We start from the raw sequence: 27,857 nt of genomic DNA, 5'->3' as shown, positions 1-27,857 counted from the left end.
AAATCTGTTTGTTTTTTTCCATCAACCCTTGGGGTTGACTTTTTTACTATGGGTCGAATTTACACCAAGTCGAGGTCTCCGGTTTCGGAATTTTGACCGAACTATAAATTGAATAATAATCATAAGCGGACATAAAGAAAATTTGTATTTTTTAATTTAAATGAAATTTTTTTTTTTTGTTCAAAAATTAATTTTTTTTTAATTACGTATTTGAATTTTTTAGTGTCTTTTTAATCAATCAATCAAATTATGGTTACTTACCTCAACTTGATCTATTTTAGGTCATAAAAATTTTTATCTAATAATTTTTTAGCAAAAAAAAAATTAGTAATTTTTAAATTATTTAGTAATTTAAAAAAATAATTTGGTTTAATCTAATTATTATATTGTACTCGACCAGTTTTTAAATTCAAGTTTGATAGATCAGAGATTAATTTATCAGTGGTATAATATATATAATATATATAGATATACTTAAAAATAAATTTTGAAGTAAATTTTGGATTTAAATTTAGAATCGAAAAACTGGAGCGTAATTTTTAAAATAAAAAATTATTAGAAACTTTTAATTAGTTAATCGTTACTTAAAATATTAATTAATTACTTATTATTTAAAAGTATGAACCCAAAAATTTTAAATGTTGATATTTAAAAAAAAAAAATTTCTATATTGGATTTGTTTACTTGCAAATAAAAAAATTGATTGTCGGTTTTTTCTATTATTTAAAATTATTAAATGTTTATAATTATCAATTTTTAACTTTAGCTCAATTGTAATTTTCTATTATTAATTATTATAATAAATATGACAATCTATGAATAAAATGTTAAAATAAAAATAAAATTTTTATGACCGAAACCGTATGATTAAAATAAATTTTCTGAATTTTAATTAATTAATTAATATAAATATAAAAACTTATGTCTGTTTATGTTTTATTTAAAAATAATAAAATCTATTGATTTTATTTAAATAAAATTAAATATGGGACGTAAATAAATTTTCAGCGTTATCAGATGAACGAACAACAAAAATATAAGAATATATATAATAAAACAAATAAAAAAATTATATAATATTTGTATTTCTCATTCAATATAGTTTTTTGATCAATCATACACTTTTACTTATTTCCATATTTGAATTCCGCGCGCTTTTATTGCGCGCCATTTTTAATTTTATAACCCCTATCTACCTATGCGCGCGTACAAAAAAAGAAACTAATCACTCATTTGTTTACCGCAAACTGTAATTAGTAAATAAATTATTGAGTAATTAAGTACTTGAGAGATGGAAAATAAAGATAATAAAAGAAAATGGTACAAACCAGCGAACAATTCAAACAAAAAATCAAAATTTTCACTGGAGGTTGGACTCAGCGGGTTCCTGTGCACTTGCAATTTTCGGGAAAAAGAATGTATAAGAGATACATACAGATTATTAGAAGAGTTTGATGGTAAATTCAATGAACCTGGTGATGAAAAGCAAGATGATGAAGTCCAAGGTAATGATCAAGCTCCAGTAGAGGATGAAGACATTTCAGAGTCACTGAGTAAAGAAATTCAGGAACTTAATGATGAAAAAAAGTCTAAGCCATTGAAAAAGTTCCAAGTAATTATTTATTTATTATTTTATTGTTAATTATTAATTACTAAATATTTAATTAAATATTATTTGTCCAGTATCTTGAAACAGGAGCTAAAAATGTCATTTTCATCAGTACTAAAATATCAGACCCACTGGATCTGGGTTTGAAGATAATAAAAGACATAGCTGAGACCAAAAAACAAAAGAGCAGATTTTTGTTACGTTTTATACCAATTCTAGTTGTCTCGAAAGCAAATATCAATGATATGAAAGCTAAAGCTACAGTATTGTTTGAAAAATACTTTGCTCAAGAACCGAAAACTTTTTCAATCGTTTTCAAGTAAGTTACTGTTCATAAGTGTTAATGTACCAGATATGAGACAGTTTTTAAATTTTAAATTAATTGTTATACTGAAATTAGTCGGCATCTTATAATTTTTTAATTTTCGAAAAACGGTAAATTAAAAAAAAAAGTATTTTTAAAAATTGCACCTCTAGTTTTCTAAATTTTCTACTTATGCATTTTTTTAGTTTTCTTTTTATTTTAAATTGAATTGTTGAAAAAAAAATCTAAAAATTATGAAGCCTGCTAAGCAGGATCATTTACAAATTCATTGATGAGTTTATTTATTTAATTCTGTAATTATTTACAGTCGTCATTACAATAATACAATTAAAAGGAACGATGTAATTGAAGAAATGGCAGCGATTGTAATGGAAAAGAATCCTGGCAACAAAGCGGATTTAAAAAACCCAGAAGTTGCTGTTATTGTTGAAATAATAAAGAGCTGGTGCTTCTTGTCAATTGCACCTGATTATTTTAAGTATAAAAAGTATAATATATATGAACTTTGTAATGAAAATAAGGAGAAAGAGGGTAAAGAACCGGGACCAGATGCTGAAGGCGGTGAAGCTAATGACGATGCAGAGGAACAAGACAAAGAAAGTGATGGACAAGAAAATAAAGTTGATTCTGGTGAAGTTGATAATTAATAAGAGATATTTAATACATTTACATAATTCCATTTAATTATAAGTGTTGAAATATATGTATTTTTCATTTACATATTATATTTAAATTTAAATATTAATATTACGTAATTAAATATAAATTATTTGTCGATAGATCTGTTGATAATTATTTATATTTTTTAGTAAATTTTCAAAAAATAGAGGGGTAAAATGGGCTTGAATTTTTTTATTTATATAATTTAATTAGAAGTCATACTTTCTTAGGCCCATTTTACCCCTCTCCCCTTTATTACCATAAAATATTTAAATTTTTAATGAGTATAATTGTAACAGACAATTTTTTAAATTTTGTAACGAATAAGAGACTTATTACCCGGTCAGGGAAATATTACGCGCGTTTTTTTAAATTTCAATATTTAAAATTGTCTCTGCTACATTTACACTCATTAATTTTTATACATTAATTTAAAAAGAAATTAATTAAAACAATAAAAAAATATTTTTCTAATTAAAAAATATTAAATTAGACCCATAACTTTTTTTTATTATCTATATAAAGCGAAATGAAGTCTACATAAATTATTAGCTGTCATTAATAAATTACAACCCCTATGAAATAACGACCAATTGCAGACTTCATAACTTACGAAACAAGGGTAGTAGATATCTAGGTCCCATGGTGTAATGGTTAGCACTCTGGACTCTGAATCCAGCGATCCGAGTTCAAATCTCGGTGGGACCTGCCTATATTTTTTTGTCGCCTTTCTTCATAATTATCAACAAAAATCACATCAGCAGTAAATTCTTGTAAGTAATGACTGTAAATTTTTAAATTTTACTCGTCAGTTTATTTATAATAATAAAATAAATTACGACAAAATAAATGATATCTTAAATTTAAGCGGGTGAAAATCTAATACTAGTGACATCTAGGTCAACTCTCGTCATTGAAACGTAGAAACCCTGGTTGGGTTGAGAGTTGAATAATAAAAAAAAATGGTATGCTTTGTATGTGAACTATTATAAATTGTTAATATTAAAAAATATTGACAACAAATTAATTAATAATTGGTAAACAAGTAAGTTGATAAATTTTTATTGATTATTTACAATGATTTTAAGTTAGCGAATAATTTAAACTTGGAATATATAACCTATTAATTTTGTAACAAAAAACAATGGAAGCTTCCTAACACATTTAAGTTAAGAGAATAATTAGATTATGTGTTAATGAGTAAATTAATTTAAGGGCACAGGGTGATAAGAATAATGATCTTTTTTTTTTTGAAAATCTCAATCATCAAGGGTATGTTGCTACTAATAAGATACGATAACCCTCAAAATTTCAGAGCTTTGTCTGTGATGGTTTCAGAGTAAACTGAAATTAGGAAATCATTTTTTTTTTTTTTTTTTTTTTTTTTTCAAAAATGGCTAAATCGATTCAAATTAAATTTGCTCGCAATAAAGAGTTACATGGAGGATATTTTTGAAAAATATTATAGATTTTTAATTTCATAATCATAAAAAATGATCGACTGTTTTTGAATTTTTTTTTTTTTTATACTGGAGTTAGACGTCTTATAATCTTTGGATTTTTTCCAAACGATGAATTGTAAAAATAAACAATATTTGAAAAAATTGCACTTGTAGTTTTTTGAATTTTCTACATGTGTATATTTTTAGTTTTTTTTTTTCTTGTCATTTTGTAAAAAAAAAAAAAAAATCCGAAAATTCTTACAAGTATGAATGTAGCAGACAAATTTAAAATTATAAATAAATAGAGGAAATAATTTAAAAAAAAATATTTATAAAAAATGCACTTATTAATTCGGAAATTTTTTAAATGTGCATTTTTAAAAAATTTTATTTTATTAATTATTTACTCTATTTATTTATAATTTTAAACTTGTCTGCTACATTCACACTCATAAATTCTAAACTGTTAATTTTAAAATAATTTCTTTTTTTACTATGATAATGTTCGAGCTAAATCATGAAACCAACTTTTTTTTATACCTTTTCACATGAAAAATGATCCCTCAAAATTTCAATTTGAACAAAACAGTACTCCATAGTTTAAAAAAATCAAAACTGTTCTTGGAAAAATAGATTTTCAAAATGATCCTGAAGTTTTAGCAGACAATTATAAATTTCAGTTTTTTTCCCAACAATTTAATGTACAAAAAAAAAAAAAAAATAAAAATATGCACATGCAGAAAATTAAAAAAACTATAAGTGCAATTTTTAAAAATATTTAAAAAAAACGAAATCTAAAAATTAGTCGGCTAATTTCAGCATCATATATTCAAAAGAATTTAGCCATATTGTTATAAATTAAACTTTTATTTTTATAAAAATATACTTATTTTAAAATTACAGAAATAGTTTAAAATGGCAGTTCGATTATTGAAAGATCCATCGACTGCAAACTGTCGGGTGTTCGTTGGTCACCTGCAGACAGAGGATATGAATAAAATGGAATTCGAGCAGCACTTTTCAAAATACGGGACAGTAATCGGGTCATTGATAAATCGCGGCTTTGGATTTATTCAGTATGAGAATGAAAAAGCAGCACAAGCTGCCATTCAGAGTGAGAATGGGCAAATGTTTAAAGGAAGAAGAATTGATGTAAAGCCTGCCAAGAAGGATACTCATGGTGGCGGTGGCGGTGGAGGTGGTGGTGGTGGTGGTGGTGATCAGAAGAACAATCAATTTTCACCTCGCAGCGGAGGCAACCAGAGCTTCAATCAGAAAAACACGAGCTTCAATAACTCAAATTGCGATGACTCCTTTGACGATAATGATAACAATAAAAATTCGGGCAATCCCTCCGGTCACGATGGATTTAATTCAAATGACAACAATAATTCTAACCGTGATGACGATGGTAATGATTACCAGCAGTTTAATTCAAACCAGAATGATTCTTTCAATAACAGTAACAATGGAGGAGGTGGCGGTAATAACCAAGGAAAAGACAATAAAGATCAGTTCAATTCACCAGGTAATCAGAATAAGAACAATAATACGAATCGTATGGATGATGATAATAGCAATGCATCGTCTGGTTCACAAAATAATCGTAGTGGAGGTAATTTATTTATATTATTTGATAGACAGATAGAAATTAATATTGTTAATTAATTAGGTATTTTTTTTTTTACTTAAAAAAAATATTTCGTATCGATAAATTCTAAAGAATAAAAATATTTATTAGCAGCAATATTATTTTCTGTCGATGTAATTAATACTGATAATAACATTAATTATAATTAAAAAAATAAATGTAATTTAGGTAATCAAAACCGGTCTGGAAATAATAATCGTAATCAAGGATCAAATAATCAAAGACAACGTGGAAATCGTGGCGGTAAAAACAGAAACAAAAATCGATCGGGTGGTGGAGATAATTCTGGAAATTTCCGTGATCGCAGTCCATTAAACCGCGGGCCGATGAATCGCGGTCCCGGTGGCCCAGGGAATGACGATAAAAATAATCGTGATTGGGGTGATCACAATATGATGCGCAATAATTTTAACAGAGACACTTTTAATGACAACAATCGATTTGATGACCGGTTTAAAGACCCAATGGGCATGGGAAATAATTTAGGTGGAGGTCCAGGTCTTATGGGAGGTATGGGAGGACCTGGGCTCGGTGGTCTTGGTGGACCAGGTCTTGGCGGTCCTGGTCTCGGTGGTCCAGGTCATGGTGGTCCGGGTCTTGGTGGCCCTGGGCCCGGTAATTTTGGTAGAATGGGTGGACCAAATGATTTTCCAATGCCAGCAGCAGCTCCCGCCGTTGATAAAAATGATTGTGAGATTATTGTAGTCCACAAAAATTTAACTGAGTACGCAGAAGCTATCGAAGCGCGTCTCAAAAAAATGGGACTGACTGTTGATCTGTTGTTTCCCAATGAAGAAGTCCCGCTGAGTCGTGTGTTGGGTAACATCGCCAACCGGGGATGTCTTTATGCTGTTGTTATTATGCCGATCAATATGGAACATCATTCATTGACTCTAAATATTCTTCATGGACTACCTCAAGGTAATTAATGACTTTTTTTTTTTAAATATTTAAATTCTAACAATTGATTAATATTTCAGAGCACAGAAATATGCCAGCAGATGACGCACTGGCATTAATAAACCGCGACTTTAGTAATTATAAATCAGGAGGTCGGGGGGTGCCATTTAATACACCATTTGCTACTGACAGACATCCAGATGCCATCCAAGTCTTGCTGAACATGCTAGCAGACAATCATCAGCTGACTGTACTACAGTACGAACGCGTTATCAAATACTTGGAAGTAAAACGCGAAGAGCAAGTACAGGTTGAGTTGGGCGATGCCAAAGATTTGGCGGGAGCTTCTCTGGCTAATGATCCGAAACAAGCTGAGCTGCAGTCCAGAATCTTAAACATTTTAAACAGTAATAAATCAAACGCTCCAGTACCAAGTCCTGTGCCTGCTCCTGCACCAGTACCAGCGCCGCTTTTGCCACCAGGTAATTTGTTTAAAATTTATATCGACTTCATTTAACTATCCACAATTATACATTTTATCCGGACATGACAGATCAAAATTTATATAATTTTTTTTAAATGAATTTTATTTATGGAGCGCAATGCGCCCACGGTCGCTTTTCGGGATCGGGTTTATTTTTTTTTTAAGTACAAAATCGGTTCGATTTTTTTGAATGCTGACTTTAAATCTGCCGTCAGAAAAGTATCAGGTTACATAATGGCGCGTTTTTTAAAAGATAAAAGACCCAAGATCTGATCACTTTATAAAAAAAGTTTCTAAACAATTCAAAATTTTTTAGCGCGAAATTAAAATTTTTAAATTTTCAGCGAATTAAAAGATAAAATTAAAATTTTCCTTCTTTTAAATTTTTAAAAATAATTTATGGAGCTTCTAGTAGATTTTTACTTAAAACCTTTTTTTGTGATACTATTTTTTGAATTTACGTAATTCTGACTCTAATAATATCGACGTTCAATGCGTCGAGGATAAATTTTAAGTAAAAATAACAAATATATAAATAAATAATAAAAAATATTTATTTTATTACCAGTAATTCCTTTCATCTATCGTTTGTTGCATAACAATTATGTAAATATGTATCACATATATAAATATATCGGTCAATGGGTCTATTATCTTATTTTAAAATTTAAAAACCGGACCTGGTACTCTATTTTTAATAAAAGATTTATCAGCACGGCGTTAAAACCCGAAAACATAAAGCGTTAAATTTAAAATACTTGCCGCCAAAACTCGTAACCTAGTGCGTTAATAAAAATATTTATTTAAAATTTTGTACACAGACCGTGTGCATTTTATACAATACGAAAAAAATATCTTGTGTATTTATAAAAAAAATTTTAAATCACAAGGTCGTGGAAAATTTTAAAAATAGAGTGAAATAAACGCGTGTGATTTATCGCAGTGATAACAACATTTGAACGTAATTTATAAATTATAATATTTATTTATTTATATATAGTTTAGTAATAAGATAAAAAATGTAAGTTAATAAATCGTGTTGCCAGCATCAACAACAGCAACTCCATCAGCGTCATCAGTAACAGGTACAGCGACAGTGACACCATCGCCGCTGCTTAATGATCCCACAGTACAAAAAGCTCTCGATAGCCTTCTCCAAGGAAACTTACTTAAAAGTATCGGAGATTCACAACCAGCTTCCAATTCCACTTCAACATCTCAACCGCTCTTCGCTGCATTCTCAAATATTAATCGTTTCTAATAAACTGACTACTCATAATTATTAATTATTACTTAATTTTAATTAATAATAATTATTGTATCACAGTTTTTGTTTTTTTAAATCAATTCAAATTTTGAATTCCTATTACTAAATTTCTACGCTGATAATATATTTATATATATGTTTGTTTTCTGTGATTACGATTACGATTACAATCATGATTATGATTATAATTAAATAAAAAACGGATGTGTACATTCCTACACATAAATATACTTTTTATTTTACAATAGCACATAGAATTCTGATATGAGTGAAATGAATATATGATTATATGTAGCGTTTATTGTTAATTTATAATTATAATTAAGAGAAGCTTTCAGCTTTGCCATTCATTGAAAAATTGTTCCAGTTTCGTTCCACGTTTTTTTTTTTAATTTAGTGAAATTTAAGTGTAAATCAGTCGTCAATTGATTTCAAGAAATTTTGAAATTTATTCCGGCGGGAAAATTATTAATTTTTAAATTAAAATTATTTTAGACGCATGTGCGAAAGTTTAAATTTATTGTGTGGATAAAATAGAATAAATGCATGTCTTTTTAATTACAATAATGTTCACTAATTATTACATATATAAATAGTATTAATTAATTTTTAAAAGCTGTCGTAATTGATATGGAAAATAGCATTTATTTAATTTTAAATTTCCCGCTCAACAAATTAAAGTCCCGCGTTCGTTCGAAATTATTTTTCTTTTTAATAAGGATGTTAAATTAATTGATTTTATTAAGCCGATTGATGACTAATTTTTTTAAAAAATTGACAACAAAATTAAAATAAAAACTTTCTTTTTATTTGATGTCAATTTTTGGCTGCATTTGAAGAAAGAGTCAATCAGTTAAATTTATCCCATAATTTTAGCGTAATTAAATTTGGAAAAATAATTAATGTTAATAAAGAAACAATTTTTTTTTACTGACAACTTCTCTTAATTAATTACAATAATTAATAATTATAATTATCACACCTTCGAAAATGAACTTGTCACAGTAATAACTAAAAAGTAATAAAAATTGTATTACATAGTAAAAAATTTGTATTTTAATTCCACGTCGACTAAGGATCTAAAAGAAAAAAAATTTTAATTAATTAAAGTTGTAAATAATTAATAGTATTTTTATTTTTATGCGATAGCAAACATGAAAAATTGGCGTAACTGCGGCATCCAACAAAGCAAAAGAAAAAGAAAATACAATAAATATAATCATTAAGCCCATAAGCGTTAAAAAAGCAAGTAAGCTGTCATTATCTTTTTACTGAGGGTGTGCGAATCGAATAAAATCGAATATAACTTCGATTCAAATTTAAAATTTTGAATTGTAATTCAAAAATTTTCTAATTACCAGTAACTTTTCAAATAATTCAAATCTTTTCGAATAATTTGTTCATTTTTATTCGAAAGTTTTTAAATTATTCGATTTCAATCGAAAAAATTTTAATCAGCTTTCAAATATTCAATTTTTATTTAATAGAAAGCTTAAGAAAATTTTTGAATTATCCTTAAATTTTTGAATAATTCGAGAATTTATTAATAATTCCTAAAGTTTAGAACTATTCGAAAATCTACGAATTATTTGAAAATTTACGAATACTTCAAATTATTCGATTCAAAGTTAGAATCTAATAGTTCGATTCGATTATATTCGATATGAATAATTCATAAGTTCAAACTATTCGCACACCCTTACTATTTACTCTTATGTAATTTACCTAAATAGTAACATCTAAGATAATGTACCGCGTGTAGAATTTCTTCGCAGGGTTTAGACACCGTCGGATCACTGTAAAGAATATCAAGCACTTGCTTCACAGCATCAATGTCATACTTGTCTGTTAACAATCTCTGTTTGTATGGTTTCAGCCGATCAACGAGTTTCTTATTCCGCTTAATGGAGCCCAGATGCTTATCAAGAATAACTTTGTAAGTCGGCCAGTCGTTGACACAAGCCGGACACTGGCAGTCAAAAAAGTATTCCTCCATCAGTTTGTCTTTGCGCTCAGCAAGACCCAGGTAAGAATGATCAGCGCCGTATCCTGTAAATACTTGATCCCCAGGACGAATCGGTTCCATCGCACGTGTTATCATCGTCAGACCTTCGAAGTGTCTAAAGGTATTTGCTGCACACGAGTGATTGTACAGACTGTGAGCTACATACAGACCTGACCCAACTTTTATTCCCGGTTCCGGTTGGATCTAAATTTTAATTTATTCATTATTATTTATTTTACATGTAATCAATTTTTTAATTACCGAAAAACAGTTTGACGAAGTGATGACACAAGCTCTGAGCATAATACTCCCGCAAAATTTAATATCCGGTAGTTTATTGATGTCTTTGAGCTCACTAAGTTGATACTTTTTACCAAAAAATTTAGTTTGAGTCGACAGTAACATTGCAGTCAGTGCCGAAATGCAAGCAAATGCGCTGATACCAATAAGCGGACGTGTTGTCATATTGGTCGCGAGACTCAAAGCAGATCTCGCGCTGGTACTTTCTAAAGCTCCTTTATCAGTAAACCCAGCTGTTCTGTTATCTAAAAGTATAAACATCAACTTAGTAAAATATTTAAATAAATGAAATATACTGGAGCTAAATGTTACCAAGATTTGATTCAGCAATCGTCATATCTTTACGTAAATCATCAATTTTATTTCCCCCAGATGTTACCGTTACCATCAGACGTATTATTTTCATAACCATCCGTATTTTATCTTCATCGACATTCAAGAGATTCAGGAGAACACTCAGTACAGAGCATTCTATATTATGAGCCAGGTTCCAACTTTCTAGACGACACTTTTCACTGCAGTACTGAGCTATTGGACAATAAGGACATGGTATCAAGCAACTGGATTGCTCTAAACAATGATGACAGTGGGTGTAAAATCTGTATGAATAAAATCAATCAATCAATCAATCAACTTAATCATCATAATTAATATAAAAAAAAAACAATTACTTGTCACGATAAATGACCCAACTGTAAGGTTTCTCAATAGTAAGTATTTCCCCAGCTTTGAAATGTTCAGTGGCTACTAGATGACGTCCATATTCTTCGGAATATTTAATAGCTATACCTTTGCTATTTGCAGGAGCTTCGTCACTCAGACCGTAAGGAACGGACATGACTTCCGGGTTCAACAAATACCTCGGCTTTATAAACTTATCATCATCAGCGTCTTGCTTTATTTCTACGTCACTAATATCTTTTTTGTCTGCAGTCTCCGCAGAGTCGGATATTATCAGAGACTCAGCATCCGCTGGGCGGTCGTCCTCGCCATTGGCTTTGACCTGGTTCAATTTCGCCATAGCTTTCAAGCCTCGGTCTTGCAAGTTCTTGCGTTTGTCTTCGGGGTATCCGAGCTCCAGAGCCGCTTGAATGTCGATGATACACTCCTTGTACATTTCCTTCCGATATAAAGCTGCGGAGCGATTAGCGCGCGCGTGGGCCATTAGTTTATTTGTGTTTGCGTATGCTAGTGACCGGGTGTAACTTTCTATTGCTTCTTGATCATCTCCAGCAACAAAGTGTTGGTTTCCTGTAATAATGGATAGTTATTATGAATAGTAAATGTTTTAAAATTTAATTTAAATTTACTAGGGGTGTGCAATTAGTTCGAACACGAATTATTCGTAATTTTTGAATAAGTAAATTTTTTGAATGACAAAATTGTAATTTTTTTTCGAATAATTCAAATTTTTATCAAAAGTACACAGAGCTCAGATATAAATCTACAAAAAAATTATTTTTAATTGAAAATTGAATATTGGAAAACTGGTCAAAATTTTCTTGATTTGAATCGAGTAATTTGAAAAGTTACAAATAATTAAAAAATTACCAAATAATTTAATTCAAATTTCGAACTCGATTCGCACACTCTTAAAATTTACCTTCTTCGCGATAACGCAAGCAATCTCTTTCATTTTTTCTATCAACTTTAAATGACGGCATTGGTGATTTAGCCATATTCTGTAAAATATGACCTACTAAAGCTTCACTTTCAGCTTGCAAACCGTATCCTACATGTGATTTATTTATTTGTTTCATTCTTAACACCAATTCTTTAGCCACATCCATTTTTATTTTTATTTTTATTTATAAATTATTTATTTAAATAAAATTTACCGGCACAAATTAAAATAATAATAGTTTTTAGTACTTGTACAAAGTAATGGTAGCAAAGCCGTACATAATTTTAAACCACTAGACTAAAGAGTTGATTAACTCGGGTTAAATGACTGTGCTTGTAAATTCTGTTACTAAAATTACTTGCGCAGGCATTTAAGTTTAAATGAAGCAGAGAATAAAGAAGAAGTAGAATAAGCAAAGAGATTAAAAATTAAATCACTGATACTTTAACCCTTGTACAAAAATTTATATACGATATATTTTAACACATGTCAAAAATTTATATACTTATTAATTTATAGTGAAATAATTAAATAAATAAAATAATTATTTGAGGTTTATTTATATTTTTTAAATTTCGTTTGTATTAAAATATCAATTAAAGGCCAGGTGATTGTAAGTTGGCAGACAATCAAAATGTATTTAATAATAAACTAATTATTTTAATTATAACGTGTGAACTATCAATTAAACTTATAATAGAATAATTATTTGTGGAGACATAGTAATTTAAAATGAAATGTAATTTCTCTTTTTGAGTCAAAATTTACAGAAAGCAAAGAATTTTTTCATGATTCAAATTCCCGTGAACTATACATCCAAGGAAAATCCAAGTCGAGTCTCTACATCAAACCAATCATTTAAATATTTTGTGAAAGCATCAGCTGCTACATTTTTTTTCTTCGTGTATTAGAAGTTTTTATTTCTCAGTTGCCTACAAAAATTTATTTTCTACGGTTCTATTGCCTACTTAAAAATAATTCATGATGTTCAGTTGATTACTATTTAATCTTGTACCCAAATCAAATAAATATCTAATCAATGTACGTAAGCTTCTGATTTATTTGCTGAGAAAATTTTGTACTTGTTGAGAAGAAATTATCAACGTAGAAAACCAATCACTTGAGAAAGAAATAGTTGATCTGAAAAATATCAGAACTTGGGTTGAGTCTAATAGTCAATGCAGGGAATGCTGATCAGGTCACCAATTTCTGATAGAAAACTGTCGTTTTCCAGTTACAATTGTCGTTGATGTGAGGCTCATTTAGGAAGCAGCAAAGACAGCACTTGGGAGAGTTTCAATGATAATTTTCCAATGGATATCATGCTGCCATAGTTGAGTCAGTGTCTAATTAAAGTTATAAAGAAAGTGATTAATTTGGGTAGTTGATTTGATTTATTTTTATTGATTTTAACAAAAATTATTTGTAATTGAAAATAAAATTAATTATGAGTTTAAAAATTTGATTAATCTTCTTCAGCTTCTAAATTAATGTGGTTACCAAATTTAGCATACAATTGAGCTTTCAAATCGGTCATAACACTTTTCAAATCCGCGCACTTTAATTCAAGTAATTTTATTTCTGACAACTTTTTATCTTTCGCTTCTTCGAGGCATTTCTAAAATAAATAAACAATTATATTTAATTAATTAATTAATTAATAGGTTTATTAATTTACAAATTTATAAATACCTGTGTTTTTTCAACATCTTGAGACACAAATAAATCCCCAATACGATATGGGATTTTAGCATCGTCGTCCATTAGTGAAAGTTCATCGCTTGCGTCTTGTAAATTTTTCAAATCATTCTTTAAATAAAATTATATTAGTTACTGCTATTATTAATGAGTTAATTAATCATTTAAATATTAATTACCTGCTTCATTTTTAATTCTTCCTTCAAATCGTCCATCTGCGCATTTTGCTTTGCGAATTTATTTATTTTTTGCTGATCCTCATACGAAATATGAACATCCGAGTCCTTTAAATTATAAAATCATTAATTAATTAATTAATATGATAAATAATTAATTCTTTATATTAATAAACAAAAATTACTTGGTTAAATTTTTATAAAATAAATAATTACCGGTTGAAAAGCTCCTTGAGAATTTTTACCGCCAGCCATTTTAATTATTTGAATTAATTAATTAATTTATTGATTAAAAATACAGTTCGTTCTTTTATTTAATAATATTATTAAAATATATAACAATATTAATTACAAAATGTATATATTTGGTAATTTAACATTCAGAAAAAAATGTCGGTACTGTCACTTTTTAAATTTCCCTTCTATAGACTTCCGCAAGATGGCGCGAAATTCAAATTCTAGTGTCAAAAGAAATAGAATGACATAAGACAAATTATTGCGTGTGTATATGTAATTATATTTAATTATTAATAAATTTTAATTGTTTAACTAAAAAGTAATTGACATTTAGTGGGTGAAATTTAAAAAATATAAATAATAATAATAAAAACATAAAATGTTTATATGCTTGACGTAAAAATGCGTAATTTAAATTTAAAGTCACGTAAATATTACCAATGGTTATTTATATTACTGATAATAATAGATCTAGCAGCTGGAGATGACATAAAGCCAGGACTAAATGTCACAATTACAACAGCGGCGTCAGCGACGACGTCATCATCACCGACTGCTACAACTGCGGACTTGGAACCGTTGAAAAAAATTTTAAGTACCAATGTGACAGATAGTGTCAGTAAAAATGATAAAGTCAATGTCAGTGTGACAGGTGATAAAGATGTCCAGGTCCAGTCATCAACGAGTACCATGACGCCGACAGTTACCTTGCGGTCTACTGAAGCTAAAACTGATCATACGGCAGCAGTAAACGTGACAACACCATCAGCTGGGTCTGGAGGAATCAACATCACGAACGAGACCAGCACAACACCCAAGATCGACGTGGTGCCATTGAATATAACAAATATCACATCAACGACAGCAGCAACATCTACTGAAGCAGTTCTACCAGCGAAAGAGTCTGCAGAAGATGAACACAACAGCTCAATGTCAATCTTCTTCGTGCTGTGTGTCCTAGCACTCGGTATTCTTCTAATTCACTTGATGTTACAGACAAACTTCCAGTACCTGCCCGAGTCAGTGGTGATAGTCTTCCTCGGAGCCGCTATCGGCATGTTTATAAACTTCATGTCGCACAAGGACATCGCCAATTGGAAAAAAGAAGAAGCATTTTCCCCAACGGCATTTTTTCTCGTTCTTTTACCGCCGATTATTTTTGAATCCGGTTACAATTTGCACAAAGGTAACTTCTTTCAAAACATCGGTAGTATCCTCGTGTTTGCAATATTTGGGACCGCGATATCTGCGTTTGTAATTGGAGCTGGTATTTATTTGCTGGGATTAGCTCAAGTTGCCTACAAGCTGAGCTTCGTCGAGAGTTTCGCTTTTGGGTCATTGATATCTGCAGTTGATCCAGTAGCAACGGTTGCTATTTTTCATGCACTGGACGTTGATCCAGTTCTCAACATGTTGGTCTTTGGAGAGTCGATTTTAAACGACGCAATTGCTATTGTCCTGACGACATCAGTACTGGAGTCAAATAACGGAGCGACAACTGGCGAATCAATTGTTCTTGGATTAAACAGATTCTGCTTGATGTTCTTCGCATCTGCTGGAATTGGAGTTGTCTTTGCGCTGATAAGTGCGCTGCTGCTTAAACACGTCGACCTACGAAAGAATCCATCACTGGAATTTGGTATCATGCTGGTGTTTACCTACGCCCCGTATGTTCTAGCAGAAGGCATACAGTTGTCGGGTATCATGGCTATTTTGTTCAACGGCATCGTCATGTCGCACTACACTCATTTTAATCTGTCGACTGTCACGCAAATAACGATGCAGCAAACCATGAGAACACTGGCGTTCATCGCCGAGACTTGTGTGTTCGCGTACCTGGGACTCGCGTTATTCAGTTTCCGGCACCGCGTCGAACCGGCTCTGGTCACCTGGTCACTAATTTTGTGCCTCATCGGCCGGGCTGCTAACATATTTCCGCTTGCCTTGCTAGTCAATCGGTTCAGAGAGCATCAAATCACCAAGAAGATGATGTTCATCATGTGGTTCAGTGGACTACGTGGCGCTATTTCTTACGCGCTTTCTCTTCATTTGAATTTCAGTGACGAAACTCGTCACGTTATCATCACAACGACGCTTATTATTGTTTTATTCACGACATTAATTTTTGGCGGGTCCACGATGCCGCTTTTGAAATTTCTACGAGCGGAAAAAAAACCGAACACTGGAAGTATTGGCGGTGGGAGAAGAAAAAAACGTGATAAAGAAATTTCATTGAGTAAAACAAGAGAATGGGTATGTATATGTTGTACATTGATAAATTTTTAATTATTTATATTGTTTATAAATGACCAGGCTGGTCGTTGATTATTTATTAATTTATGATTTAAAATTGACCTGATGCCCTTATTCTCCAGATTAATATATATATGGATGAGGAATTTGTAGGATGACTGGGCAGTGACCAGGATAAATTGAGTGGCGGGTAAATTAAAATAATATTTTTTAAACGTTTTCTAGGGACAAACAATCGACTCGGAGCATCTATCAGAATTAACAGAAGAAGAGATGGACGTCTCGTTCCGACAATCAAGGATCGGTGGATTCGCACGCTGGGATTTGAAATTATTCATCCCGTTCTTCACCCGAAGATTCACGCAGCAGGAACTCAAGGACTGCAAGTCGCAGATGACGGACTTGACGAACCAGTGGTACCAGGCGATAAGAATAAGCCCCGTCGAGTCCGACGAGGACGACGAAACAACAGCGTCGACTGCACAGTTGCACAACTTGAGCTCGGGGACTAAATCAGACGGGAATGCCAGGAGTGAAAGCCAATGTATTACCGCGGGAAAAAAAGGACGTCAAAACCGACACGGGTCTATATTGAGTATTTAAATGAATATATCAAGGGTGTGCCAAGTTTTGAAAGCTATTGTGATGCTTACTGTATGTAAACGCCATACATTTTACGATAATTGTTACACTATACATCATATATTTAAATAATGGATTTTATTTAAATATTGACTACTGGGTTTGAATATTTGTCGGGTTTGCTTCAGCCTATGAAATTTTTTTAACCGGTGCTTTTAATTATTCCATTGAAAATTTTAAATTTTAAATTATGATACATTTTAACTCAATATCCAGCGATTATCTACCAGTAGATTTGAATTTTTATTTTAGACATTCTCAGACATTACTCCCACTTTTTAAAAATATTCGATGACTGAACTGTTATGAGCGAATTGAAATTTTACTAATTAATGAAAAGAAAAAAAATTAAAGAGTTAATTAAAAAAAGGACAATGCAATTTTGCCGAGATGTACATTTTTTTAAAATTACTTATAGTTGACATCAATTAGGAGGATTTCTCTTTACATCTCAGTCATTAATATCTCAATATAAAAGTATGAAGGAAATTATTCTTTATCGGATTGGAATTACGGTAAATAACTGTAGTTAACTTCACTTGACGTTAAAATGACGTAATTTTGCAGTAAATCTGCACTTTTACGGTGAAATACTGCAGGATTGCCGCAGATCTATGGTAAATTATCGTAGCTTTGCTGGAAAGTGCCGCAATTTTCCGCAATTTACGGGAAATTACCATCATTCGGATCCATCAGACAATTAGCATCCTTGTCTTGCTTATGGAAATATTTTTTCATAAGAAATTTTTGTCCGAAACGTCATTACTGAGGTATAATAAGAGGGAGTCTCACTTTTTAAAAATATTCAATGACAACTGTCATGAACTTTAAAAAAAACTCGAGCATTAATTGAAAAAAAAAAAAAAAAAAACAACTTGCAATTTCGTCTAGATAGATTTAAAAAAAATTAAGTAAGGGAAAGCTGATTAGCAACCGAACGAAATTTGATAAAAAAATTTAGACTGAAAAATTAGACATTTTGAATTACAATATTGACGTGAAGACTTTACTGAAATTTTTTACCAAATGATCAACTGGTAATCAACTCCCGTATTTTATTTTTTAAAAATCTACATCTAGGCAAAATTACATTGTCCTTTTTTCAATTAAGGTTTGAATTTTTTTTTTTTATTCATGACAGTTCAGTCATTGAATATTTTTAAAAAGAGGGTGAGCACTGTCTGAAAATGCCCTTAAATAATAATTTAAATTTGAGTGCCGCTTTAATTATACGGTAATGAGACCAATAGCCGGACAGTAATTATTTTATTTTATAAATTAAATAGATTACAAATACGTAAACATTTATCAAACTGTCTCGTTATTGGTCACGTTACTCTGAACGCTTTATTGGAAATTTAAAAAAATATTTTCAGTATTAATTATTTATAAATTAACTCGAAGTATTATAATTTTCAGAAATTACGAGGATTTGTCAGAGTAACTGATTGTCAATCAGGAAAAAAGTTTTAATTATCGCACTGTAATAAATCAATAAGATAATTTTATTTAATGATATCAAAATATTTTTGCTAATTATTATTGTAAATAATGATAAATTGAAAGTCATTTTTATTTATACATTATACGGCAGGCCGTCTACACATTCATCAATATTTAATAGCGTCCATAATATGTGATCAATATAATTACTTTTATTATAATTATTATCGTTTATTTATAAACAACGTGCAGTTTTACTGCGTGCAATCCGTCACCAAATGGGGCGCGGCTTTAAAATCAAATTTAAAATTTTAAAAATCAAAAGCGCGCGAAAAAAAAATTAATTAGAACCGTCACTTAAAAATTAATTAGCATGAAATTTCTCAAAAATATGAAAGTACTAAAATAAATAAAAAAAAATTTTGAATTTTTTACTCTGATTTTAAAAGCGCGCCTCAGAATAAAATAAAAATGCACAATTAAATTAATTGTTTAGTTAATTAAATTAGTAGATTTGTAGACTGAACGGCCTCAGGTTTTAATTATAAAAGATAATTATTATTTATATTTAATTAATTAAATTTTATTTTTTATTTACGTACAAAAAAAAGGATTTAATAAATAATTTATAATTATCACTAACATTTAAACAAAACTAACATTGTATATTGACAATAAAGTCATTTATATTAAATAAAGTGTACTTACTTAAATTATATTATTATAAATTAAATATATCAGGATTAATTATAACAACATAATAAATTAATAACTTTTTAAATTATTATTTATTTCGTTAATTATTTTATCTTCGGGTTTGCTGGTTGCAAGGAAGAATTCTACGTAAAAGGATTTTTTTTTTCATTAATTATCAATATCATTATTATTTTTTTTTTGTTTTGTTTTTTATTGTAATGGATTAATAATTAAATGTCCACTGGACTGATTAAAAAATCGGCTATTTTTTTTTTTTAAATAATATGGAAAGTTCGATGAGCAAAAAAAAAAAAGAGTTAAAGTTTGAACTTTAAATATTTAAATTACCCGCGTAATCGCAATGTTTGATTTTCCATTTAAATGGGAAATGTTTTTTAAAGTGGAATTTTATCACTCAGCAAATCGTGTATCGGAAAAATCAATATATACTTTTGTTGGAAATTGAATGCTCTACAAAAAAGGTCTCTTATCATTTTTTGATAAAGTGAATTTTCCAAAAGCTATTCAAAATCAAAGTTGGATTTACAGCAAGTTTTAGTATTTTCTAACTTACGGCGAAACTATCAGATTTATTACAAAATGTTATGAGACCTTTTTTGTAGATCTTTTAATTTCCTACAAATTATCTGGAATGAAGTTTTCGAAATTCCTGAAAAATCTTTAGTTATTTGTATTTAAATGTCAATTTGTTAAAAGAAATCGTAATCTGGCAGATTTTGATTACTTTTAAATTCAAATAACTAAAGAACTTTCAAAAATTTTGGAAACTTTATTCTAGATAATTTGTAGGAAATAAAATTATCTACAAAAAATGTCCTATGATATTTTATCTTAAGTCTAATAGTTTTGCAGTAAATCAGAAAATACTAAAATTTACTTTGAATTCAACTATGAACTTAAATAACTTTTGAAAAATTAAATTTATCAAAAAATGATAAGAGATTTTTTTTTGTAGAGCGTTCAATTTCCTACAAAAATGTCCATTGATTTTTCCGATACACTGTTTCGTCGAGTAATAAAATTGCATTAAAAAAAAAAAAATCCCGCTATTTAAATGGAAAATTAAAAATTGCGTTTACGCGGGTAATTTAAATTTTAAAAAATCGTCGATTTATTTGAATCAGTCTAATGTCCATATTTACTTTTAATTGGGCACATGTGGGGAATAGGCAGCTTCTACAAAACACATCAACGATTATCGTTTTAATCACTCGCGTCATTTATTCCACTATATAATTACTAACCTTTTTATTTAATCAATTAATTAATGTTAATTAATAATTTATCATTCCTTTTTCTTATTTCATTTATTAATAATTATCCTCCTAACCAGAGCAAGTTAATAAATCACTTAAATTTTTCCGACAATTTTTCAAAATACAAAACAAAGTCTTAATTAATTAAATTTTGCTCTAGTGGTTTTTTAATTTTAAAATATAATTATCCCCATAACGGCAAGTTGTTGAGTTTCTAATAAACGTGATCAGGGAAATCTATTGGAAAAAAAAATTACAATTATATTTTACCATTTAAATCTTAATTAATTAATTAATCAATCAATCAATTAATTAATATATATATTTATATATAATAAATCAATGTAATTTTGCTGTTCTTCACTGCACTTAATTGCTATTAATGCAAGTTAGCAAAGCAATTACGAATTTTATTTCTTTTTCTATTGTACATCAGTCAAGAAGCAGCATTCGATGCGTCGGCATCTCGAGTAATTGTTCATTAATTATTAATTATTAATAAAATGATATTGAAATAAATCTCTATTAGTCTTACAATAATTATTATTACTATTATTATTAATCATAAAGACAATCTACAGTACTGAGATTTATTTCACCTGACAGTGCAATTCTTAATTTAAAACGTAAAAAAATTAAACAATAAATAAAACATAGAAGAAAAATTTAGGAGGAAACGGATCTGAGATACAAAAAAAAGAGAATATTTTTTATTTTTTTTTTTTAGAGTAACTTCTTTATTAAAATTCTTAAAATTTGTGACACGATTGAGCATCATTTCAAGAATATTCTGCTAAATTTTCATAAAAAAATATTGAAAAATAAGCCAGTGGTAGTGGGGAGAGACGAGTCACAAAAAAAAAGTCTCCTTGCCGTAGGCGGGATAACTCATGACTGTCTCATCTGAAATCAATAAACCAAAAAGATTTTCTTTTTTTCAATTACTTATTGTTTGATTAAACAAAAGGAAGAATTTTTGGTAAAAATTCAGAGTTTTTTGATTCCACCTTTACCAAAAATTCAAAAATGAATATTTTGTTTATTTCTTCGTTCAAATCCATCATACTTATGTACTAAAGAAATCTTTTTGGTTTTTTTTATTTCCGATGAAGCAGTCATGAGTTATCCTGCCTACGGCATGAAGACTTTTTGAGGTGACTCGTCTCTCCCCACTACCACTGGCACGTTTTTCAATATTTTTTTACAAAAATTTAGTAGAACATTCTTGAAATGATGCTTAATAATGTCACAATTTTCAAAAATTTTTATGACGAAGGTACTCTAAAATAAAAATCACAAAAATACGCTCTTTTTTTTGTATCTTAGACCACTTTACCCCTTAATGGACGAATTTAGAGCAGCAATTCGCCTGAATTAATTGTCAAGTCAATCGGATCTATTTACAATCGATATTGCTTTCATTTATTTAATTATTAATTATAAATTTTTAAAAAATGCGGCACTTGTGATAAATTTGAAAATGTAATAATTAATGTCATTAAAAAATAAAATATACAATTTAGTAATCGTAAAAAAATTATTCAATGCCAGTTATATAAAATTTTTGATTATCCGATCGACTTAATCAATTATTTTTATTATTATCATTAATCATTAATTGTTTTTTTCTTTACCTGATTATTAAATAATGCAAGACGCGATAAAATTACACTACTTAATTATACTGTACAGCAATGATTTTAAATTGATGATACATTTATAATATATATATTTATATATAATCAATCAATTAATCAATTAATTAATAATAATAATTTAAAATATTTAAAACAAGAAGACAATAATTGGCGGGTCTTGGTCTTATCGGCAAGACATTGAGAAAAAAAAAACAATTACAGTAAAATTATTTAATTAATAATATAAAAAAAATTATTATTATTAATTATTTATTAATTAATAAATTACGAAATCTCGTTCAAAATAAATCACATGTTCAGTGCGTTTATGATTCCCAATATCTTACATTCTAATTTAAGTCATCGTTGCTAAAAAAAAAAAAACATTTTATCAGAGCAAGAGTACGATTTTAAGTTGCAGTACAATAATAATAATTACAATTATTATTACTATTATAATTAACGTCTGCTGAGAATTTAAAATAAATTTACCACTTTTAAATTTACTGAGAATTTTATAAATTTTAAACGCGAGTATCACAGACCGGAATGTCAAGGCTAGTTCTCGCGGGTAATTTAAAAGCTCGATAATTATTATTATTATTATTATTAATAATAATAAATTATTCGTATCATACATTTTTTGTTCTTGCAATTATAATTCTCAGCAGACAGTTGGGTCGTCAAACGTGATAGCTACAAAGGATGTTAATTATTTTTGTACATTATTAATTATTAATTTATTATTATTATTATTATTATTATTATTATTGAGAATCATTTTAGCTACAGTACATAACTGCAACGCATTGGTGTTTTTTTTTTTCGAGGAGGAACAAGACATTTATATTAAATATGTAATGCAATAATTAAAAAATCCGTAATTACTGATTTTCCTACATGAGATAATTAACGACTAAAAAATTTGTGAAAGCTTTCAAAAACTTAATCGCTGACTCACCAGCTTCAGAACTTTGTCATGAAAAAACTTTTTTTTTTTTTTTTTTATTATTTTATTATTATTATTTTATTTCTTTTTTTTCTGTTAATTATTATTTTCATTTCATTTGATCTGGAGCCACGGGTGTTTGAGGCATTCGGCGGCAGTTGCGCGTACATTTGGATCAAATTCAAGCATGGGAGTAAGAAAGTCTGCAAATTCACGAGCTTCGCTGGATGTCCAGTCGTATTTTTCAGTCAACACCTCGTACAGTCCCCATGGTTTCAGACCAGTTATGTGTTTCAATTCTCCTTTTTTATTGAAAAATGCCTTTGAGTATTTTCCAGACAGTGCAATACGACGAGGAATTTCACCGAGTAACTCAATAATATGAGCTAGATGGTCTTCATCTCTGAAAATAATTAAAATGAAAATAGTAAATTTATTTTTTAGTTAACGGGGTGGCCACAAAGAAATTATTTCAAAATTCCCTATTTCCCAGTTTTCCAGTAAAGTTTTTCACATTTTTCCTAACCGAAATTTTATTCATGTCAGTAAGATATTCAAAGATTTTATTATTTTTTCATTGTCGATAATTAAATCTGATGATTAAATCATGAGAAACCAAAAAAAGTCAATAAAATAAATTAATATGGCCTACTTTTGATCACTCGATGGTAAAAATATGTAAGTTAAAATATTTAATAAGAAATTAAATGATTAAAATGAATTCAAAGTACACTAGTCACTAAAATTGAGGGATATTTAAAAAATTCCAAATTTTTATGTGAATTTCTACAGGCTGTAACTCGAAGGAAAATGGTCGTACGACAAAAACAAAAAAGGCAAATTGTAGCTTCAAGTGTCTGGTTTTCTGACCTGGTCTTTAAATTTTTTTACTATGCGTGGTTCCGGAGTAATAAAAAGTCAATCATAATTATCGAAAAAAATTTATTGAAGCCCGTAGACAGTTTCTAAGACGAGCATAAATTTTGAAATTTTTTTTTCGATGGTTTTCTAAGGATTACTCCAGAACCGCGCGTAATAAAAAATTCCAAGACCAGATCAGAAAACTAGACACTTGAAGCTACAATTTGCCTTCAAGACCGCCTGTTAAATTTATTTACAAATTTAAAAATTTTGAATTGTTGCAATTCCCTTACTTTTCAAAATTTCCTTAATTTCCCAGTTTGTGGCCATACCTGGCTTAAATTTATTATCTAATTAATAAATAATTACCTAGAATAATCAGCGCCACTGTGAGGTTCAAATAAATAGTCACCAGTTGCTAATTCAAAAGCCATGCAAGCTGTCGACCAAATGTCTGCTGATGTGCTGTACCCAGCACCCAGCAATACTTCCAATGACCTGTACTGCCTTGTCTGAATGTCTTCGGTAAATTTTTTGTGAACCCAACACGCGTTACCTAGATCAGCTATTTTAACTTCAACATCGCAGTCAACGAGCGCTGGATCTAGTGGAGCTACGGACATACGTTTAGGATGTTTATTATCCGCGGGGTTAACAGTACGCGCATCACCGCGGTCATTTGGACCGGCACCACTACCACCACCATTACCACCACCACCACCACTAGCATTGTTACCCCCAGTACCAGTACCAGTATCGATGTCACCAGCAGCTGAAGTGAGACCGTCACCACAGGCTTTATCACCACCAGGAATTTGAGCGCCGCCAGCAGTCGACTCTTGATTTATTAATCCTAATGATTTGTTGTTTTCTGATGATGATGATGATGACAATGTGTTCTCCATATTGTCTGAGCTTGCGCCAGTTGCTGAATCAGTGACAATACCATTGACACCACGATGAGGTGAAGTAATTACTGGATCAGATATATCCGGTGATTCTTTGCTTTCGGTGTTGTCATCAATACTCTCGGTGTTCTGATCCGGGTCCGTTGTTGGACTATTTGTCTCACTCATCCCACCCCCACTGGTATTATCACCATTGCCACTGGCATTGCTGCCGTTCTGCGTGTTATTAATATTTTTAGATCTCTCTTCTAGTTCTTCAATCTGCTCCATTTGTTTTTTCAACAACTCATTTTGCCGCTTGGCTTTTTTCTTCAACCTTTTCTTTTTATTTTTTGACATCTTAGAATTAACCGTCGGCTCTTGAAATTTTTTTGGTGCTGTTGACACCAAGGATACTGGCAATTTTAAACCTAGAGAGTGTAATTCCGTTGCTACGAATGCCAATTTTCTTATATAAGTTTCATCAACACATATCAATACATTCTCGGGTTTAATGTCAGTGTGGATTATTTTACCTGAAACATTACACAATATATTTATAAATATTTCAATCCACTTAATAATATTTATTACTATTTGTAATTCATGATACTGAAGTTAGCTGACGTCTAATAATTTTTAAACGATAAATTATAAAAAAAAAAAAATTAAAAAATTGCACCTATAGCTTCTGTAATTTTCTACATGTGCATTTTTTTGTCCACTAGGACACTTGGCAAAATATTGACAAAATGATCAGAAATTTATGTCACCAAAAAAATATCTGCTACAAAAACTTGACACAAATGATGACAAAGTATTTTTTAATTGAAATAACTTTTTTAAGACAGAAAAAAAACAAATCTTCTGAACCCTAGGATCAAAATCTCTCTTATTAAGGGCAAAAGTACTTCTAAAAATTATTTTATTTATATTTTCCGTGTCCAAAACTGGGACCTCTACCCAATAAAAAATTTGACTGAGACAAAAAGAAATTTGTCCTTTTAAATGACATCTTAAAGTTGTCTCTGTACTACTTGGATTTTTTGAATTGTCAATTGTCTTTTAACTTCAGGATCATCATAATAAAATAAAATAATGGGCGTGTTCAGAAGTACCACTTTAAGATAAATATTAAACTCCTGCATTGAGAAAATCCTCTCGTGTATTTCTGAACACGCCTAATTTGTTTAAATATCCCACTTACATTTATTGTGTAAATAATCAAGACCTTCAAGGACCTGCCTGATTATGCGCCTGACATTATTACGCGGGATCCCGCGATAATTTGATTTAATAATTAACTTAAGAAGGTTGTGTCCCAACACTTCGAAGACCATACAAACATGCAACCCATTAATGCCACTGATTTTAAAATCCGTAAGCAGTTGTACTGTTTTATTACGCTTCGGATCATTCGGATCCGTATCGCGTACATCCTTCAGTAGTTTTATTTCATCTAATGCTGTTTCGGTAAAATGTGACGCTGATTTGACAACTTTCAGTGCAACAAATCTTTTATCCTAACAAAATATCAAATGCCAATAAATAAAATCACAAAATTACAATAATAATAATTAAAATTAGATAAATTAAAATTTGTCTCACTTGTAAATCCCAACAGAGCCAGACAGTTGAAAAATGTCCCCAGCCAAGTTTCCGCGTAACGTGATAACGATTTAAAAAAAGATCTCCTATTTTAACTGGATGATAACCACCATGACAGTAATCACTGCTGTCTTCCTGTTCTTCTTCTTCTTCGCTGCTATAAAGGTCATCCCCATCATCTTCAATTGTTTCATTACTTGAACTATGACTTGGTTCTAACCTGTATAAATTTATTTATTCACAAATCAATCATTACTAGTTTTAAATAAAATATTAAATAATCATACCGATTTCCATTATCAGTAAAAGGCCTCTGGCCATTGCCATCCTGATTTCCCTGTCGAGCAGCAGTAGCTGATGATGTCTTGGAACAATGTGCTCCCGATGAATTATCAGTGTCAGCTTGTGAATTACCACCCTTAGCACCCTTTCGTTTAGTTGGCTTGTATCTTTTTTTTTTAGCCTGAATCGCCAGTACTCGTCTATTAACAGACGCCTTGGTGCTCATCCCGCTGCCACTTTACTCAACCGTTATCCTCGATTTATTTAAATAATTATTCAATAACAATAATAATAATAATAGACACGTAATTATTATTTTATGAATCTCGTTAATGGATGATGATTAAATATATATCACCACCGTTGTTCCAATGGCAACCACGACAACTTGCGCAATAGTTCACCAGACTTATCACAGTACAACAACAAAATGTTTATAGTTGAATTTATTGAGCGCATCTATTCCTACACACCAGTAATTTTAAATAAAATAATTATTAAACTTTTAATTCGTTGCTTCAGTTACCACTTTCGCGGGTTTTATTTTTATTTTACTTTTTTAAAAATTAAATCTATCATTTCATACCCTGGTTCCATAGACCCGTGTCTCCGCACTCCGTGTTCATGTAATGCAATATTATAATTATAATGATAATGTTTTATATATATCTGTATGTATATATTTATATATATTTGAATGTGTTATATGTGTATGATGTCTCGGTGCCGCACACGCTCTTTACTTTTCCTCGAGGATTCGCTCTAGCTGATGACCGTTCGTCGTTCGGCGATTGTTTGAGTATGGCCGACTTACGATTCACTTCATACCCTTCCTTCAGCTTTCAACATGTAGCTGACCCATCAGACACCAGCTATTACCCATCCTGCTCTTTATCATTTATCTATATTATATATTCTCGCGGTTTCTAGACAGATTTACTTTT

The 27,857-nt window shown here is 29.9% G+C and overlaps 6 protein-coding genes and 1 non-coding gene across 14 annotated transcripts; 4 read left to right on the top strand and 3 right to left on the bottom strand.

Annotated features, from left to right (window-relative positions):
• The first annotated feature begins 1,175 nt into the window (after positions 1 to 1,175).
• Positions 1,176 to 2,713, top strand: LOC103579372 (THUMP domain-containing protein 1 homolog). Its single transcript, XM_008560746.2, has 3 exons — positions 1,176 to 1,612; positions 1,684 to 1,928; positions 2,242 to 2,713. The coding sequence occupies exons 1-3, from the start codon at positions 1,292 to 1,294 to the stop codon at positions 2,579 to 2,581; spliced, it is 906 nt and encodes a 301-aa protein (XP_008558968.1). The 5' UTR covers positions 1,176 to 1,291; the 3' UTR covers positions 2,582 to 2,713.
• Positions 2,714 to 3,230: 517 nt separating this feature from the next.
• Trnaq-cug (transfer RNA glutamine (anticodon CUG)) lies at positions 3,231 to 3,302 on the top strand. Its single transcript has one exon. It is a non-coding gene; the product is annotated as a tRNA-Gln (tRNA).
• Positions 3,303 to 3,508: 206 nt separating this feature from the next.
• Positions 3,509 to 11,102, top strand: LOC103579375 (WW domain-containing adapter protein with coiled-coil homolog). Of its 3 annotated transcripts, XR_549534.2 has the most exons (7): positions 3,509 to 3,639; positions 4,940 to 5,651; positions 5,856 to 6,608; positions 6,668 to 7,069; positions 9,488 to 9,587; positions 10,215 to 10,364; positions 11,016 to 11,102. XR_549534.2 is itself a non-coding variant. In XM_053739125.1 (5 exons), exons 2-5 carry the CDS (start codon positions 4,952 to 4,954, stop codon positions 10,241 to 10,243), a joined length of 1,884 nt encoding a protein of 627 aa, XP_053595100.1. In that variant the 5' UTR covers positions 3,509 to 3,639; positions 4,940 to 4,951; the 3' UTR covers positions 10,244 to 10,296. The 3 variants fall into 3 exon arrangements, 2 of the variants coding, with proteins under 2 accessions (XP_053595100.1, XP_008558971.1); XM_053739125.1 differs by lacking the exons at positions 9,488 to 9,587; positions 11,016 to 11,102 and having other exon boundaries at positions 10,215 to 10,296; XM_008560749.3 differs by lacking the exons at positions 9,488 to 9,587; positions 10,215 to 10,364; positions 11,016 to 11,102 and adding an exon at positions 8,118 to 8,448.
• On the bottom strand, positions 8,584 to 13,551 carry LOC103579373 (SET and MYND domain-containing protein 4). 2 transcript variants are annotated; one of them, XM_008560748.3, is made up of 6 exons: positions 12,247 to 13,551; positions 11,315 to 11,894; positions 10,956 to 11,242; positions 10,605 to 10,888; positions 10,064 to 10,547; positions 8,584 to 9,417 (listed from the first exon to the last, which is right to left on the bottom strand). In XM_008560748.3, exons 1-6 carry the CDS (start codon positions 12,431 to 12,433, stop codon positions 9,410 to 9,412), a joined length of 1,830 nt encoding a protein of 609 aa, XP_008558970.1. In that variant the 5' UTR covers positions 12,434 to 13,551; the 3' UTR covers positions 8,584 to 9,409. The 2 variants fall into 2 exon arrangements, with proteins under 2 accessions (XP_008558970.1, XP_008558969.1); XM_008560747.3 differs by lacking the exon at positions 8,584 to 9,417 and having other exon boundaries at positions 9,594 to 10,547.
• An 87-nt stretch (positions 13,552 to 13,638) lies between these two features.
• LOC103579376 (probable prefoldin subunit 4) lies at positions 13,639 to 14,532 on the bottom strand. The gene is made up of 4 exons (XM_008560751.2): positions 14,358 to 14,532; positions 14,145 to 14,249; positions 13,960 to 14,076; positions 13,639 to 13,885 (listed from the first exon to the last, which is right to left on the bottom strand). The coding sequence occupies exons 1-4, from the start codon at positions 14,394 to 14,396 to the stop codon at positions 13,733 to 13,735; spliced, it is 414 nt and encodes a 137-aa protein (XP_008558973.1). The 5' UTR covers positions 14,397 to 14,532; the 3' UTR covers positions 13,639 to 13,732.
• Positions 14,533 to 14,630: 98 nt separating this feature from the next.
• LOC103579377 (sodium/hydrogen exchanger 8) lies at positions 14,631 to 19,407 on the top strand. Of its 3 annotated transcripts, none has more exons than XR_001345401.2 (3): positions 14,631 to 16,631; positions 16,857 to 17,285; positions 18,693 to 19,407. XR_001345401.2 is itself a non-coding variant. In XM_014444668.2 (3 exons), exons 1-3 carry the CDS (start codon positions 14,766 to 14,768, stop codon positions 18,719 to 18,721), a joined length of 2,265 nt encoding a protein of 754 aa, XP_014300154.1. In that variant the 5' UTR covers positions 14,631 to 14,765; the 3' UTR covers positions 18,722 to 19,407. The 3 variants fall into 3 exon arrangements, 2 of the variants coding, with proteins under 2 accessions (XP_014300154.1, XP_014300155.1); XM_014444668.2 differs by having other exon boundaries at positions 16,857 to 17,226; XM_014444669.2 differs by having other exon boundaries at positions 16,857 to 17,215; positions 18,693 to 19,406.
• A 3,653-nt stretch (positions 19,408 to 23,060) lies between these two features.
• On the bottom strand, positions 23,061 to 27,851 carry LOC103579378 (SRSF protein kinase 3). 3 transcript variants are annotated; one of them, XM_053739643.1, is made up of 7 exons: positions 27,500 to 27,851; positions 26,919 to 27,378; positions 26,632 to 26,851; positions 26,231 to 26,546; positions 24,882 to 25,559; positions 24,506 to 24,749; positions 23,061 to 23,678 (listed from the first exon to the last, which is right to left on the bottom strand). In XM_053739643.1, exons 2-7 carry the CDS (start codon positions 27,137 to 27,139, stop codon positions 23,390 to 23,392), a joined length of 1,968 nt encoding a protein of 655 aa, XP_053595618.1. In that variant the 5' UTR covers positions 27,140 to 27,378; positions 27,500 to 27,851; the 3' UTR covers positions 23,061 to 23,389. The 3 variants fall into 3 exon arrangements, with proteins under 3 accessions (XP_053595618.1, XP_008558977.1, XP_008558978.1); XM_008560755.3 differs by having other exon boundaries at positions 26,919 to 27,851; XM_008560756.3 differs by having other exon boundaries at positions 24,888 to 25,559; positions 26,919 to 27,851.
• Between the last annotated feature and the right edge of the window lie 6 nt (positions 27,852 to 27,857).

This window comes from Microplitis demolitor, chromosome 5 (assembly GCF_026212275.2).
Source record: "Microplitis demolitor isolate Queensland-Clemson2020A chromosome 5, iyMicDemo2.1a, whole genome shotgun sequence".
Lineage (NCBI taxonomy): Eukaryota > Metazoa > Arthropoda > Insecta > Hymenoptera > Braconidae > Microplitis > Microplitis demolitor.
This window is presented reverse-complemented; position numbering and strand designations above follow the sequence as displayed.